Source organism: Polistes dominula, unplaced genomic scaffold, assembly GCF_049000335.1.
Source record: "Polistes dominula isolate Pdom_NZ unplaced genomic scaffold, Pdom_raw_medaka contig_75, whole genome shotgun sequence".
In the NCBI taxonomy this organism is placed as follows: Eukaryota; Metazoa; Arthropoda; class Insecta; order Hymenoptera; family Vespidae; genus Polistes; species Polistes dominula.
The window spans coordinates 1,695,784-1,713,638 of record NW_028301003.1 but is presented as its reverse complement, the minus strand read 5'-3'; the positions used below and the strand labels follow the sequence as shown (position 1 = coordinate 1,713,638).

General features: G+C 29.0%; 2 protein-coding genes across 6 annotated transcripts; one reads left to right on the top strand and one right to left on the bottom strand.

Annotated features, from left to right (window-relative positions):
- Positions 1 to 182: 182 nt before the first annotated feature.
- Positions 183 to 9,452, top strand: Stat92E (Signal transducer and transcription activator Stat92E). 5 transcript variants are annotated; one of them, XM_015322627.2, is made up of 9 exons: positions 183 to 323; positions 1,270 to 1,435; positions 1,525 to 1,681; positions 1,845 to 2,191; positions 2,283 to 2,426; positions 2,508 to 2,976; positions 3,077 to 3,749; positions 3,839 to 4,226; positions 8,866 to 9,452. In XM_015322627.2, exons 2-9 carry the CDS (start codon positions 1,308 to 1,310, stop codon positions 9,041 to 9,043), a joined length of 2,484 nt encoding a protein of 827 aa, XP_015178113.1. In that variant the 5' UTR covers positions 183 to 323; positions 1,270 to 1,307; the 3' UTR covers positions 9,044 to 9,452. The 5 variants fall into 5 exon arrangements, with proteins under 5 accessions (XP_015178113.1, XP_015178111.1, XP_015178115.2 ...); XM_015322625.2 differs by having other exon boundaries at positions 185 to 327; XM_015322629.2 differs by lacking the exon at positions 8,866 to 9,452 and adding an exon at positions 7,789 to 8,255 and having other exon boundaries at positions 185 to 327.
- A 942-nt stretch (positions 9,453 to 10,394) lies between these two features.
- LOC107067276 (uncharacterized) lies at positions 10,395 to 17,794 on the bottom strand. Its single transcript, XM_015322636.2, is given in 7 exon segments — positions 10,395 to 14,213; positions 14,284 to 14,552; positions 14,670 to 14,795; positions 14,797 to 14,920; positions 15,459 to 15,782; positions 15,864 to 16,141; positions 16,980 to 17,794. Coding segments are annotated over 7 exon segments (1,404 nt in total). The 5' UTR covers positions 17,061 to 17,794; the 3' UTR covers positions 10,395 to 14,011.
- Positions 17,795 to 17,855: the final 61 nt, after the last annotated feature.

Below are 17,855 nucleotides of genomic sequence, written 5' to 3'. Positions count from 1 at the left end.
CTGCGCATGCTTAATCTGTCTTTCGGTCACGTGACATTCCCCTCCACTTCTCCCCGCGCCATTAACGGTTTTGAATTCTCGGAATTCCTCATCCATGAGGAGGCACTTCGACGTTGTTGGGTGCAACGAAAAGAGGGGAGATTACTTATTGATGAGATTCTCGTGTGTGGCCGGTCCCCGCTTCGTTATATTCGTTTATAAATATATCGTGGGGGTAGATTGCATTATCAATTTAAATATTATTTCGTAAATCATCTACGAGAAAAGGGTGGACAGTGATACGTGAAGTGAACATCCTGGAGGCTCGTATTTTTGGACCAGCAGTAGGTGAATAAAACGCATTCTATTAAGCACCAAGGAAACCTTCCTTTTCTCTCTCTCTCTCTCTCTTTCTCACTCACTCACTCACTCACTCACTCTTTCACTCATTCTATCTGTCTCTCTCTTTCTTTCTTCCTTTCCCTCTCTTTCTTTCTTCCTTTCCCTCTCTTTCTCTCTCTCTCTCTCTCTCTTTCCGCTTATCTATTTACGCGTTATCGTTATACGTCATTCTGTACGCTCTTAAGATCCGAAATTATCATTAAGTATTGATATCTTTCTTCTTCGTCTGTTAAAAATGGTATTATATGTATAATATTTTAATGGAAAATAATTCTTCATTGCGATAATCGAAAAATTTCGATAATTTGTTTGTGCCAAGTGAAGAGAGTGTCTATCGATATACGAAAAGGTAATTCGATATGTTTAGAGAGACATATACGAAGTTTTTTCTTTCGATAAATGTGTGAGCGCCTTGAAGTTATTCTTTCGTTCATTTTCTTCTTATTTTTTTCTTTTTTTTTTTAAATTTTAAGCATACATTTTATTTAAACATTTTTTCTGAGTATGTAGTATTTTGTATAATATATATATGTATATATATATATATATATATATACATATTAGTATTTATTTTATTTTGATAAAATTTAAAATACATTTATAATATCGTAGTTAAGTTAGATTGATATGTGTATTGAACATTTCTCAAAGAGGTTAGGTTTTGTTAGATCTTTGTGATCATCGATCGATGATGAGGGTTATCTTTGGGTAAAAGTATTTATATAACTTGTTTTATATTTGGAATACCATATTTTATGTCGTAACAATGGCGCTTCTCAAATAATAACTCGTTAACATTTTTATTTTTATACAAATAATTTATTTGATGAAATATATATATATTTAATATATTATTTTAAATATATTAATATTATTTTGTTTTATTAGGGTCCTGAGAGCTACGAGTCCAAATTACTGCTTCCAGAATGGCCCTGTGGACCAAAGCACAGCAATTACCACAGGAAGCACTGCAACAAGTGCGTTCTGTTTATGGTGAACATTTTCCTATTGAAGTACGACACTTTCTTTCGTCATGGATCGAAGAAAAAATGTGGTAAGATGTGGTATCAAAGAATTATTAAATATTCTTCTTTTTTTTTTTGTTTTTTTTTTGTTTCTCTTTTTCACTTTTTCATTTTACAGGAACGATATAGAACCTGATAATCCGCAATATGAACAATATATAGCTAATCTAGTTGGTTCTTTAATACAAGAATTAGAAGTTAAAGCGAGTACTTTAAACAACGAAGATTTATTTTTAACTAAAATCAAACTCATGGAAGCTGCTAAAATGTTCAGAGTAAATATATACATTGAATATATATTTTCTTTTTTTTTTTTTTTTTAATTTATTATGTGTGTATATTAGTTTGAAGTTTTTTTTTACAAAAAAATATATATATATATATATATATATATATATAATTATCCTTACATTATTTCTTATTTATTTGTTGTAACAGCATAGATACACCGATAATCCTATCACCCTTTTTAAAATAATTAGACATTGCTTAGGAACAGAAATGAAACTTGTCGCTCAACTGGATAATATAGGAAACATTATGACAGTGAGTGCAAGTCGGGTTGGTTTAATGGTAGGAGACTCTGTCGCAGAAATAGCACAACAAGTTGAAGTTATAAGACGTAAAACGCAAGAAAGTGGAGAAGAATTGCGTAAAATGGAACAGGAACAGGAGGCCTTTGCTATTAGTTACCATGAATGCACAAAAATAAATGCACATTTGCAACATCTTGCCACACAACCGAAAAATCAACAAATTAGTGATTTGGAAATGAAAATAAGACGGTATTATTATTATTAATTCAAATGATATTATTTAAATTCAATAGATCACTTTTTATTCGTGTACTTTAATATTTATTTATTTATTTTTCAGGCAAAAAGAAACTCAAGATCAATTGTTGAATCAAAAAGCTACGGGTTTAATGCAATTACGCTTATCACTGGCAGATAAATTGAAAGATACTATTGCCAGATTAAATACATTACAATCGAGAGTTCTCGATGACGAATTGATCAGGTATAAATTATATATTGAAAATTGATAAATACAAATAATTATTATAATAATAATATAATTTATAATTTATAAATAAATTAGGTGGAAGAGGGATCAACAATTAGCTGGAAATGGTGCACCATTTAACAGTAATTTAGATTCCATTCAAGAATGGTGCGAAAGTCTTGCAGAATTAATATGGCATAATCGACAACAAATCAAAGAAGCTGAACTCTTGAAGCAAAAATTTGGCCTGGATCCACCAGGAATACAAGATATTCTTCCCACTTTAAATTCACAGATCACGCAACTTCTTAGTTCCTTAGTTACTAGTACATTTATCATAGAAAAACAACCGCCGCAAGTTATGAAAACTAATACACGTTTTACAAGTACAGTACGTCTCTTAGTTGGAGGAAAATTAAATGTTCATATGACACCGCCTCAAGTAAAAGTAAGCATTATTAGTGAAAGTCAAGCAAATGTTCAATTGAAAAATGGAAAAATGGCCAAGTGTGGAGAAGTTAGCGGTGAAATTTTAAATAACAGTGGAACGATGGAATATCATCAAGTAAGTATAAATAATAATAATAATATAGGTGTTGCATTATCTTTATATTTTTTAATCAATAAAAATAGATTTGTGTATAAACTCTGTGCTTTCATTTTAGGCCACACGACAATTATCAGTGAGTTATCGAAATATGCAATTGAAAAAAATTAAAAGAGCCGAAAAGAAGGGTACTGAATCAGTTATGGATGAAAAATTTTCACTTCTATTTCAATCTCAATTTAGTGTTGGTGGGGGTGAATTAGTATTTCAAGTGTGGACATTGAGCTTACCAGTCGTAGTAATTGTACATGGAAATCAAGAACCTCATGCATGGGCTACAGTTACATGGGACAATGCTTTTGCAGAACCTGGAAGAATTCCTTTTGTTGTACCTGACAAAGTACCATGGGGACAAGTAGCAGAAGCATTAAACGTTAAATTCAGATCAGCTACTGGAAGATCTTTAACAGAGGATAATCTTCATTTTCTTGCGGAAAAAGCATTTAGAGGTGGTAATCCTGGTGGTCAAGAATATTCCAATTTACTTCTTAGTTGGGCCCAATTTTGTAAGGAACCCTTGCCAGAAAGAAACTTTACATTTTGGGAATGGTTTTATGCTGTTATGAAATTAACTAGAGAACATTTGAGGAGTCCTTGGATAGACGGATTCATTCTTGGATTTGTTAGAAAAAAACAAGCTGAAGAAATGTTAGCTAACTGTGCATCGGGGACTTTCTTAATGCGTTTCTCTGATTCAGAACTTGGTGGAGTTACCATTGCTTGGGTTGGAGGTATAAAATACATTATAATATTAATAATATATAAAAGACATTTTTTACACAAATTTATAATTAATTTTCTCCTTTTTTTTGTATCCTAGATCAAACAGAAGTTTTTATGCTTCAACCATTTACAAGCAAGGACTTTGCTATTCGTAGTTTAGCAGATCGTGTCTCTGATTTGCAGCATCTTTTATATCTGTATCCTGATATACCGAAAGATCATGCTTTCTCTAAATACTATACACCAGAAAACCGATCAACATCGGCTAATGGATATGTTAAGCCTTTGTTAGTAACACACGTACCTGGATGGGGTGGTCCAGTTGTAGGAAGTCAAACACCTTCACATTCTTCAGTGGTCGGTATTAGTAGTAATAATGGTCAAAGTTGTCCAAGTGGAAGTTATCCTGCTACACCTTCTACTATATTCCAAGCACACAGCCCAGATCCATCTGTAACACGTGATACTCCATCTGTTGCTTCCAGGTCAGTTTCTGGATATAGTATTTTTTAAATTCACACGAAAAGATATAATATTCGTTAATTATATACTGACATAGATATTTCATAGAAGATGTGCAAAGTTCAAATTTAACATTGAGACTGAATCTCAGATATTCTGATATTATCTTGAAAGAATATTAAAAAAAAAATAATAATTATTTAAGATTTATGAAGATAAATTAACTTTTCTACTATGCTTTTAAATGCATGAAAGAATATTTCAGATTATAAATATGAAATTAAAATCCGTCCTGTATATAAAATACACACGGTATTTATAATTAAAAAAAAAAGTTGATTCGAAATCTATTTAAAATTATATGAAAAAATTTATGCTAGTTGTTCGATTAAAAAAAAAAATAAAATAAAAATAAAAAAAAGATAAATTTATAATGCAAGATCTCTAATCAAAATTTAATATAAATTGTTATTGCATTTTTAATTATAAGTAAAATAAAATAATTACGTTTCATTTTATTTTATTTTTTTTTTTTTTTTTATTTCATTCGATTTAGAATTTATATTTGTTTGTTTTTTTTGTTTTTATAGATTTTTAGTAAAAGATATTTACTTTTTTTCATTTATTATGATTCAATTGAAAATGTAAAAAAAAAAAAAAAAATGAAATTTCGATAATTGAAGATTTTAAAAAACAAACTATTATTATATATTTATAAGAAAAATAACAAGTTACTTTGATATTTGACATTTTCTTTTTTTTTTTTTCTTTTTTTTTTCATTAACTAAATAATATATTTTGTTCAAACAAAAAAGATATACAAGACTGCTGCTTAAATAAAATGTAATATTTTATCAAGAATATTGATGTATCAAAATCCAATTGTTTTCTAGTAAATAGAATAAATACGTAGGTTGGAACTTAAATAGTGGCAACTATTTATTCACAACCGATACAAAAGAGTTACATAAAACATGATGCAAACGCACCTGTTATTGTCCTTCAAAGTGGTCACCAGTGTTGTGTAGAACCCATTGCCAACGATGTGGAAGGCATAGTATACCGTCAGCAGAGCCTGTTCTGTTGATGGTGCGAATGAAGCGATCTACTGCCATGTCTCATCTAGTGTTAACACTTAGCCGACCGAACGCCCTACAGAGACCTCTACAGTTTCCACTGTGCTCGGGAAAGCTAAACCTAAGCTCTTCACCGTGCATTATTCTGAAGTAGTGTTCTAGAATAGTATATTACATACCTAGGACGGTAAAGTAAGAAATGTCTCAGAGCACATGTAATGTCCGAGCAAATGTGTTGTCCGAGGCGAAGCCGAGATCAATAAACATGTGCTCTGAGGCTTTCTTATTTATTGTCCATGACGTGTATACTTTTTGTCTGCTCGACATAGACGGAAAGCCGCAACTTCGTTTTGCACAGGATGATGGTAAAAAATCATTTTATGGCTGGCTAAGACTAAATCGGAAATCCCCAAAATAAAGAGCTGTAATAATGAGCAATGAAAGATCTCAAAAATTGGTGCATTTTATTATATGTTGTACCCTATATAAATAAGCTTTATAGAGAAAGAAGCGTTCCTCAGATGAAAAGGGTAGATCTACTTAAGCGGTGGGCAACCGACGACTAGCTTGGAAAAGGGTAGATCTACCCGAGTGGTCGGCTGAGTGTTAAGATACGGCTTAAGAAAGTCTTTTATTTGCGCTCCTAGTACTTCAAGTAAGTCTGAGCAGCGTCGTAACGCATCCATTTCTACATTTCCGTCAATACATGCGGAACCCATCGTGGCATTCGCTTCAGAACATTGTTTCAGAGGATTCGACAGACAGTAGACTGCTCCATTCGCACCATCAACAGAACAGGTTCTACTAACGGGTTCTACACAACGCTGGTGACCACTTTGAAGGACAATAACAGGTGCGTTTGCATCATGTTTTATGTAACTCTTTTGTATCGGTTGTGAATAAATAGTTGCCACTATTTAAGTTCCAACCTACGTATATATGTGTTATAATACACATTGACGTTGAATTAAGTGAATTCTAAATGAAAGTTAAAATTATGTGACATTCCTAATATATATATATATATTATTATACTTTGCATATCTTCTGAATTTCTGTGCAGAAACTATAACAGTATTTTTTTTATGTGCATTTTTTTCTTATTCTCGAATTATACACACACTTTTTTTAGATCTTTATTAAAATAAGATATGAAAAGCCAACATACACACACACACACACACAGTATAAAAGAAAAAAGAAAAGAAAAAAAAATACAGGGGAAAAAAAAACACAAGCAATTACATTATAAAAGAAAGGGCTATTAAAATTAAATGAATAACATTTTTTGTTGTTATCTTCAAATATTTTTCGTTCGTTCTTATAATAATAATAATAATCTATATTTTGATGTTAACTTTATTATCGCAGCATTTAATTTTTAAAAATATCTCTTATATCATAAGATGTTTGATTTTTTTTCTTCTTTTTCTTTTTCAGTATATTTAAAAGGTTAATATTATTATTATCATTTTTTTTTATTTTTTTTATTTTTTTATTTTGAGTATTAAGAAACACATTATTAATACGCGTATATTTTTATTAATGATCGTTAATAACAATTATTACAGATAGATCGATATTTACAATGATCATTTTCAATCAATAATAATACACATTTATAATGACATTAATAATTATTCATTAAATTTAATTAGTATTTACAATTTTTGATTGTGAAATACTTTGCCATCGATTTAAGGTTCTACAAGTTCTAATTAATCATTAAATAAATCATATTATTATTATTATTATTATTATTATTATTATTATTATTATTATTATTATTATTATTTTGTTATTATTATTATTATATTAACGTAAAGATAGAATATACTTAGATGTTATTTGTACTTTTATATACAATTATAAATATAATATAAATTAATATTTTTCAGTATTATTTTTAATATTTTGTAATATACTAACACATTGAAAGCTATAAACGTTCACTAATGAAAGAAAGATCATAATAAGATGATTTATACATTTATTAACACTAGATATATCAGACCTGTCATTTTAACAGGTCGCGCCATTTTAAAAATCCAAATTTCTACTTCGTGTATCATTTGAGTTCTTTGTAAATAATTAAGCGTTTTGTTATTTAAAAATGTCTATTGTTTAAAATTATTATTGTTAAACATTTGTTTGTTTTTTTCTTATTTTCTTAAGGATAAATAAAAGACTGGAAGTCTCAAGAAGAATTTGTTTGTTTTTTTTTTTGTTTGTTTATACACCAGTCATTTTGACTAGTGTGGTAGAAATATATTGAAAATGGTGGTATATATCTAGTGTTAAGATTGTGATAGGGACTTCTGGAACCTTCCTTCGGATATTATGTGAATTTTTTGTTTGTTTGTTTTTTTTTTTTTTTATTTTATTACGTGAAAAGCTTTAAAGGGATTGTTTAAATCTCGTTAAAATATACATCGATAAAAAATAAAGAAAAAAACAACAACAAAATTAAAAAGTACTTAATGGTATGTATTCTTGTACTTCCATTTAGTGTGAAAAGAAAAATGAATGAAAATAAGAGGAAAAATAACAAGAACTCAATTAAACGGCTTATCCATGGCTTTAAACAGTATTTTGAACTTTCTCAATTTTGATATATATATTATACACAAATATTTAGAATTGTATGTACATACTTATTTCTATACATATCTATCTATATACACATATATAAATATATGTATGTTCACATGTGGTATGTTAATACAGATACAACAATGTTAAATCTAATGATCGCTTTATTACATATAATTGATAATTTAGATATAATAATAATAATAATGAATCTCGATATATAAAAATAAGAAGAAGAGAGTAATAAAAGGCCTGGAGCAAGTCGGTACAACCACAATGGAAAATATTTGTAGATTTTTCAAGCTACCACTGCAAAACACAACTCCAATTATCATATATAATCCATTATCAAATTTAACTGGCAATTAATTTAATTCTTTACGTTGATAACAAACTTACATTGCATCTGCCATGTATAATTATATTAGTTTTTTGTTTTGTTATTTCTCTCTCTCTCTCTCTCTCTCTCTGTCTCTCTCTTTCTCTTTCTTTCTTTTCTATTTCTTTTTCTAATTTTGTTCAATATCCATATAAAATGAGATATCTGTAATAAATATTAAAATAATAACATCATTAAACTATTTCTTCACGCATTGATAAAATATGAATGATAAAGGGTTACAATACTGGTTTGTTTGTTTTTTGTTTTTTTTTTTTTTTTTTTTTCTATTTTAAACTATTAAACTTTCTTTTTCTTGACAAACATAGTGATGACAAATTCAAAATGTTGGTTGGGTGGGTGTTTTGTGGCTTGTACTATCCCTTGCCGTGTTGTACCGGCTATCCAGCTATATTCGGTTTACAAAATTTAAATGAATCCTATGCAAAAAGAAAAAAAAAATAGAAAAAAAAGAAGAAGAAGAAGAAAAAGAAGAAGAAGAAGAAAAAAAAAAGAAAAGTAAACTTTAGCTGTTTATGCTTTTACGTTAAAATATATTTCAATAGTTGATGATGAGATTGCCAGTGATTGGAGTTGTGTTTTGATTTGTGGTAGCTATGCTTCGGGTCTCGGCCACTCAGGTATTGGGCGACCAAGCTCGGACATGGACTATGTGGTTTTGATGGGCAATGGTGAACTATCCGCTATCGACGAGAATCTCAACTTGGACCAATTTAATAGTTTTAATTTTTCCGAGTTAATACAGTCGTCGTACAACACCAAACCGCAGTAGGTATATTGGTGCAAAACAAAACAAAACAAAACAAAACAAAACAAAACAAAAACAAACAAACAAACATTGTAGGTATTGCCATTCGCATATACCTTCATTTTCGATCTCTATTCTTCATGGATTATTATAAATATCCATGTAATATATATATATATATAATCCGAGATCAATTGTTATTTAAACAGGGGAGGGATTTATGGTAGAGGCAGATCATACTTATCTTAAAAAAAAAAAAAGAAAAGAAAAGAAAAAAAAATCTATATTTAACCAGTTAAGTGTGGTGGCGATGATCTGTGCGCAGAGAGTGCGCTCTGGTGTGTGTCGCGATAATCAAGCTATGACGGATATAGTCGTCAAACACAGAGTAAATGGCGCTCTGTTAAAATATTGGATAGTCAAAAAGACCGACTTTATTTTTCAAAATGAACAATTTTGTTAATAATGTACACACAGTTTTTTTTTAATATGAACATATATTTATACATAACTAGCTGACCCAGCAAACATTGTTTTGCGATATAAATTATTACCTTATATCGCCATCTGTTAGAATCTTATCGAATTAACAGAGATAATCATGGACTCTCTTTGTTAATAAACTAATAATTCGCAATAAAATAATATTGCGATTATAAATTGAGATATAAACTGTCCTATCTTTCAAGTTGAATGAAACTGCACACAGTGTGCAAAATTTGATTAAAATCGGTTCAGTAGTTTAAGAGTCAATTACGAACAAACAACGTGACACGTAATTTATATATATTAAGATAAGATAAACTATCCTATCTTTCAAGTTGGATGAAACTGCACACAGTGTGCAAAATTTGATTAAAATTGATTCAATAGTTTAGGAGTCCATTGCGGACAAACAACGTGAAGTTAAAAATTTATTCTTGACTTTTTTTCACCTCTAAACATTTGAAACATATTCAAATTTACGAATATAATTTAATTTTCGCTATCAAAATTACAATTTAAACATCAAATTGTAAGAAACTTTTTTACGCATGACGAATATAGACGTCATAACACCAAATTTTGTTACACATCTCCCATGACGGATATAATCGTCAAACACACTTAACTGGTTAATATCATAATAATATATCCTTCGAATTATCATCTATCGTATTATTATAAGTGCAATATTTCTTAAAATATGATGCATAATTATATTTATGCAAAATTTATGATAGAATTTTAAATACTGTTATGTTAAGTAATAAACTTATATTATTATTATTATTATTATTATTATTATTATTATTATTATTATTATTATTATTATTATTATTATATATTATTAGAATTATTTAAATGTAATTAATTAATTTTAATATTACAAACCTTTTTTTTTGTTTATTTGTATGAATTTAATTGATGAATATTCCATTGAAAAAAAATGACGAAAGGGAATTATACTTCAATATGATATATAACAACGATTATTATTATTATTATTTTTTAAAGATACGTATTTTTAATTGTACTGGGTATATTTTTTACATAGTTTTTTTTTGTTGTTTGCTTTTTCACATTAACCATTTATAATTTTAGTTTTTAAGTCTCTTTGTAAAATATGAAAGAAAAGAAAAAAACACTGGGTACAAACAAAAAAATTGATAAATAATGATCTATATATATATAGGATATGATAGAAACAACGATTAAATATGAGCAAATTTATATTTTACGTAATTAATGAAGAAAGACTATGAATTGATTCTCATCATTTATATGACAATAGATTTTCTTTTCTTTTTAATCATTGATTTCTTTCATTTTTTTTTTTTTTTTTTTTGTAATTAATACAAAATAATTATTCAGATGTTTATTCATGTATTACAAATTGAATTTTTTGTTGTTGAAATATTTAATATGAAAGATGATAAGATAATAATTTTGTTTTTAATGAAATATATTCTACAAATGATTATTCGTGTAATATAAACATATGTCAGATTCAAAAGAAAGAAAAAGGTCTATTGACAAATATATAGATTTGAAAAAGAGTACAACAGAAAATATATAAAATATGGGACAATCATTTTTCCATTTTTTTTATTAATCATCATGAAAACATGTAGAAAATTGTTAAAGCTTTCTTATAATAACTTTCTGTTAAATATCTGATGGAATATTATGTAAATTTAATAAAGTAGTACAATATATAGAATGAGATAAATGCAGACTTATATATATATATATATATATGCATATGGTAATGTTAATGTGATCTAAATATGTGCCTTACATTTCAAAACTTCAATATTTATAATATAATGATTTGCGAGTTTTGAAAAGTATTTACAAAAGATGATTATTTTATTTTTAAGTATATTTTTATTAAGATGTCTCAGATCATATAAAACATATGTATGATGGATGATATATAAATGCTTGAATATATATTTTAATGATGATTACCATTAAACTCTAATATTTTTTAACAACAAAATCTAAATTTTTATAATCTAACATTTAAACGTTTGTATGTGGTATATATATATAATTATGCTTATATTTGTAATAACTGATATAAAAGAAATTGCGTTTGTGCATAATGATGACAAAAGATTTTCTTTTTTGTTGTTTTTATTTATCAATATTTTCTTTAGGCACACATAATACACACACACATATACGTGGAAAGAAAGATATATATATATATATACTATCCTATCTTTCAAGTTGGATGAAACTGCACAAAGTGTGCAAAATTTGATTAAAATCAGTTTAGTAATTTAGGAGTTCATTGCGGACAAACAACGTGACACATAATTTATATATATATTAAGAAGAAGATTGTAGCTTAATTAGTTGTGTTTCATACTCAAGCTCTGCAATCTCTCCCCTGTCTTATACGTATTATTATTAAAGAATTATCAATTGTTATTCATATGTAAAGCACCATTAAATACATATTATATAATATACTGAATTTTGTCCCCATTAGGACTGCACACATTGTTGTCTCTTTTTATATTTATCATTACATAAGTCGAATCTTTAGGCAAATGTACGTTAATATTGTCTATTGATCATTTTTATCAAAGATTAGAGTTTATTTTATTATTGAGAATAATTTTAACCATTGTAAAAGATAAATATAATAATATTGCGCTCTTTATAATATTAATCTCCTCTGTATACAGTATATAATTATAATATAAATGTAACATAAGTAGCGCTTATGTATTTATGCGCAAACAAATGTTGTTGTTTTGATCCACAAGCCCTTACAAATCTCATCATATGAAAATATATATATATATATATATATATATATATATATATATATATTAAGTACACAATGATGTTATTAGTCCTATCAGTGCAAGTTAAAAAGGTGCTGCAAGTATATTTTAAGTGTATTATATCTTTTTATGTATATTGTGATGAAAGAAAATTGCTTTAAAAATAAAAATATCATTTATCAAAAAAAAAAAAAAAGAAAAACGAAAAAAACAAAGTAACATACTTTCAGAATTAATGAACACATGGACTGGGAAGTCCCGGTCCTAACACATAAATGGCGCTAGTTTTATTGCATTCACCTCATTTTCAGTTAGTACTAACTTTCAAAAGACAGCTGTACAAAATTTCATTACACTGTTGCAGTCTGCACAGCGTCTGCACTGCACTGGTGGGGTGGTCTGTCTGACCAGAGCAGTCTGCACTGGTGCAGACACTCACATTAGTTTGTGAGTTATTGTGCTAAGAGTAATGCTACTTTTGTTATTTTCAAAACAATGGATCAAAAACAATTTCGTGTTTTAATTTTTACACTGTTTCTTGATGGGGAGAAAATACCGTTCAAACGAAGCAATGGCTTGAAAAGTGTTATGGGGATTTCGCTCCATCAAAAGCAACAATGAAATGTTGGGTTTGCTGACTTCAAACGTGGTCGTAGAAAGACACCAATAATGCAGAACGCAGTGGACGTCTAAATGTGGTGGTAACACCAGAAAACATCAAAAGAAATCCACTAAATCATTTTGAATGATCGGAAAGTGAAGTTGTGTGAGTTAGCTGACATTGTAAAGATATCAAAAGAACGTGTTTGCTTTATATTGCATGAGCATTTGTCCATGAGAAAGCTTTGCTCAAAGTGGGTGCCGCGTTTGCTCACTGTTGACCAAAAATAACAACGTGTTGATGATTCTGAGCAATGTTTGGCCACGTTTAAACGTAACAAATCGAAATTTTGGGGCCAATTTGTGACAATGGATGAAACATGGATCCATCACTTCACTTCGGAATCAAAACGATTGTCATCTGAGTAAAAAACAACTGATGAACCTCGTCCAAAGCGCCCGAAAGCACAACAACCAGCTGGAAAGGTTATGGCCTCGGTATTTTGGGATTTGTGTGGTATAATATTCATCGATTATCTTGAGAAGGGAAATATCATCAACAGTGAATATTATATAGTGTTATTTGGAGTGTTTGAAGGCTGAAATTGCAAAAAAAATACCAACCGCATATGGCAAAGAAACAAAATGTTGTTTCATCAAGACAACGCACCGTGTCACAAGTCAATCAAAACAATGGCAAACCTACATGAATTGAACTTCGAATTGCTCCCACATCAACCGTATTCTCCAGATTTGGTTCCCAGCGACTACTGGCTGTTCGCAGACCTCAAAAAAAAAATGCTCACCGGTAAGAAATTTCGCTCGAATGAAGAGGTTATCGCTGAAACTGAGGCCTACTTTGAGACAAAAGATAAATCCTTCTACAAAAGTGGTATTGAAATGTTAGAGCAGCGCTGGAATGATTGTGTTGCTCTTGATGGAGTTTATATTGATGAATAAAGTCAATTTTGATCGAAAAAAAAGCGTGTTTTCTTTGTTAGGCCCGGGACTTTTCAGCCCATGTGTTACAATATATATATAAAACTAGACTTGTTGAGATTTCGATGTAAATTATATTATTTTAGAAATATTGATATCATCAACATTTTTACTCCGCACATGGACACTCATTTTCAATATAATATCCTGGTAAAGGATAACTCATCTGATAGATTGTATCTGTAATCATTGGATCTTTAGGAACTTGATACGTAGTTCGACGTGCCCATGGTATATCCATTTTAGGAATTGGTGTCCAAGCTTGATACGATAATTTATTTATCGTCTCAGAATCTATCTTAGCAATAGGTCTACAAAATAACAAATGAGATAATTTTAAATGTTAATTAATTATCGATTAATATAATGTTATTAAAATACCTGCAATAATGTGTATCAGGTTTAAAACTTTTCGCACGTTCCAATTGACCAGGATGTATAAACGATAAACCAGTTGTTGTCTTATCAACAATAGGATCTTTAGGAATACGAATATTAGTACATGGAATAATCATTTTTGTAGGTATACCCATTTTGGGTGTAAAATCAATACGATTTGTAGTTTCACTTTGCATTGAACCTTCTATCTTTTTTCTACTATGTGGTATGATTGGAGAACGTTTTTTACACCACACAGGTTGATAACTCAACTATAACATATTAGTAGTTTTTTTTTTTTGTATTATATACAATAAGAAAGTTTTTATTTATGATATTTTTGTCTTCCTTTTTATATTTATTAATTATATTTTATTAAAATTTCTTACCTTGTTTGTTGTGTCAGTAGATATTTTTTCACTTGATATAAAAATATTAGACGGAGGAACGATTTTCTTTGGTTTTTCTATATCACAAGGTAAATAACTTTCTTTATAAATAGTTTTATCAAAAAAATTCTGCTTTAATAGGTAATATATTTGTTACGCATGGAATAAATGGTTTCATCTTTTTGTATACTTCATTTTCCAAATAACTGTCGGAATAAATAGTCTTCCCACACATTGCAACGCTTGGAGACCTTACAGGAAAAAGTAATATATTATGGGATACGTGAACAAAATTAGACCGCTGGACTGACTGGACCGAGGACTCGAACCACGGATGATCTTTCGCTTTCCGGGCGACTGCTCTTTTAACTAATTGAGCTATCCAAGGTCCACCGATCAATCCTTCTCACGAATGCCCAATAAGTTTGGGCATGGAGGCGTTCGTCCCACATTCCACCACCCCCCTGAATAACATTCGACCCCGAATGTTCTCACAAATACTCTCACAAAGATTAAGACTGTGGAACGTGTTACGAAACAGACCCTCCATTCCGGACGAGCCCCCATGTGTGGGATTCGTGAAAAAAGCTGGACCGCTAGACTGACTGGACCGGGGATTCAAACCACGGATCTTTCGCTTTCCGGGTGACTGCTCTTTTAACCAATTGAGCTATCCAGGACCCACCGATCAATCCTTCTCACGAATCCCCGATAAGTTTGGCATGGAGGCGCTCGTCCTACAATATTTTTGTATCCTTCCTAAATACAATAATATAAGTATATACATACTTATATGTAGCTTTCTGTGCCCATGGAAACTTTTCTTTTTTACCAACAGCAAATGGTTGATAACTTAATTTTTGAGTAGTATCCTTAGAAACTGAATGACTAGGTCGTTGATATTTTGTTATGGGTTTAAAGCTAGTAACAGGTTGTACTACGCCAGGATTTACATAAGAAAGTGCTGATGTTGTATTAGCATCTAATGGACTTCCACTTATTCTTATACTTCCACAAGGTATTATCATATCTAATTTTTCTGTATATTTTGGAATATAATCGCATTTAGTTGTAGTGGCACTTTCAAATGTTCCAGTACGACCCAACACAGATCTACAATTGAAATAATATTTATGTCATTTAATTGAAATCAAATCTTTTCAACGTCAATTCAAAATAAACTAATACAAAAACCTAAACTTAGGTTTAATTGGTTTTCTTGTAGCCAAACGCCAAATAGGTTGATAACTCATTTTACTTGTTGTTTCACTTGCAAACTTTTCATCCGATTTAAGAAGAGTTTGAATTGGACGATATGGTTGAGCTCGAATAGATTGTGCTGTTCTTGGATCCAAATTTATATATGAAAGATCATATGTTGTATAAGCATCGAGTGGTTTTGATGGAGGTCTGTAGCATTGTTCAGGAGCAAATGATTTAACTCTTGGTGGTTGTACATATCTTCGCATACTCTAAATGAGAAATTACATATTTAAATTTCATTATATTTAAGATCATATACTAATTTGTTTAACCCTTTGCACTTCGCACGATTTTCGACGTTGAAGTAGCAGCTACACCGCACCACAGAAATGGCACATTTACAGACCCTCGTATTATTTAGTATAACTTTGGAACCAAGTAACGGATTCTAATGATATTGGACTTATATTAATCTGTAAACATCAAGGAACATATTTGCCTAAAAAACTTTTACCAAAAGAACTTATTTACCAAGAGAATGTATGTGTGTAATAGCGTTGCAATTGAAAAAGAAAGCGAACGCGTTACATTGTATTTGAAATGTGACACTATTTGATAATATTTCTTTGTACATTATAAATCTCATTATAAAATGCGAGATATGCTTCTATAAAAACATTTCTTCTACAAATTCTTCTTATCGCTTTTCTCAAGTTTCGTCAAAAAGTTCTCGGATCCGTCGTAAACACGCGTCTCGCATTCTCTTAGAACACAAAACCTGCTGACAATTTTTATTATATATCTTTGTTATTTGACTATATTTTGATTAGATGTCTTGTGCTATTTTAAGAGAAAACATCAAGGAAACATGCATGTGTCAAAAAGTTGTGCTGAAATAACTTAATTCCTCGTAATAACTAATAAACTTTAATGTCTCATACGTTGGGACATCAAAGTGATAGGCTAGAATCAAAATGTCTCATACGGTGAGACAGCAGAGTGCAAAGGATTAATTTGTTTACAATTCCCTTTGAAATAAATGATTAATATAAATAAATCTAATTGAAGAAATATGATTATTATATTTTTATAGAAAAAAAACTTTACTTTATTATGGCCCAATTGTAAATTTTCCTTGGATGGGGCTACACAATGTTTCCTTTCAGTACAAACTTCTACTACTTCCATTTTATCAATGGATTTGATTATAATTAAATGTAATCAAATATATTATATAACTTTATATCAAATATATTCTTTAAATGTAAAATCTTGTATCTATATATATATATATGTATAAAGAATATAAAAATGTAATTAAAATAACCAAAGGTGGGTATATGTAAATGTCATATTATATGACATTTAAAAAATTTGGATTAAAGGATTAAATGTCATGTTAAGTGTTTTTTTTTTTTTTTTTTTTTTTTTTTTTTTTTTTTTTAATGGATTTTAAATATCCAAGATTGACCAATTAAATTTAATGATGATGATTAACACACAAATAAAAACGAAAAAAATATAAAATTGTCAGCATATATTTTGAAGTATATAATAAGCAGCATATTATAGCTGATTATTTTTTATATACAAAACAATTGAACTTATTGACTCATCTTATTTTTCTTTTTTTTTTTTTTCTTTACATAATTCCGCACAATCAATTTATTTAATATACATGAGCATAAAAAAACTCATTGCAAAAAGTGAGCCATACTTTTTCTTTATTTTAATTTATAATTGTTCAATAAACAGTAAATTAATTAATTAATTAATTAATAAATAAAGAAGGAATCTCTGATATTATTTATTTTATATAGTATCATATATAAATTGTATGATATATTTACAGCTAATAATATAGAGTGACTTTAACTAGCAAAAGTAACTTTTTCTTTTATTTTCTTTTTTTTTTCTTTCTTTTTTAAATAAACAAACTATTTGTTCTAAAGGGAAGAAAAGAGAAACATGTACAAGATAATT

Bases quoted from the DNA above. Each gene is read 5' to 3' on its own strand.
- Stat92E (XM_015322627.2), top strand. From the start codon at position 1,308: ATGGCCCTGTGGACCAAAGCACAGCAATTACCACAGGAAGCACTGCAA. The intron at 2,192-2,282 runs GTATTATTATTA...TTTATTTTTCAG, and splicing joins TTGGAAATGAAAATAAGACG to GCAAAAAGAAACTCAAGATC. The intron at 4,227-8,865 runs GTCAGTTTCTGG...GATTTGTGGTAG, and splicing joins ACTCCATCTGTTGCTTCCAG to CTATGCTTCGGGTCTCGGCC.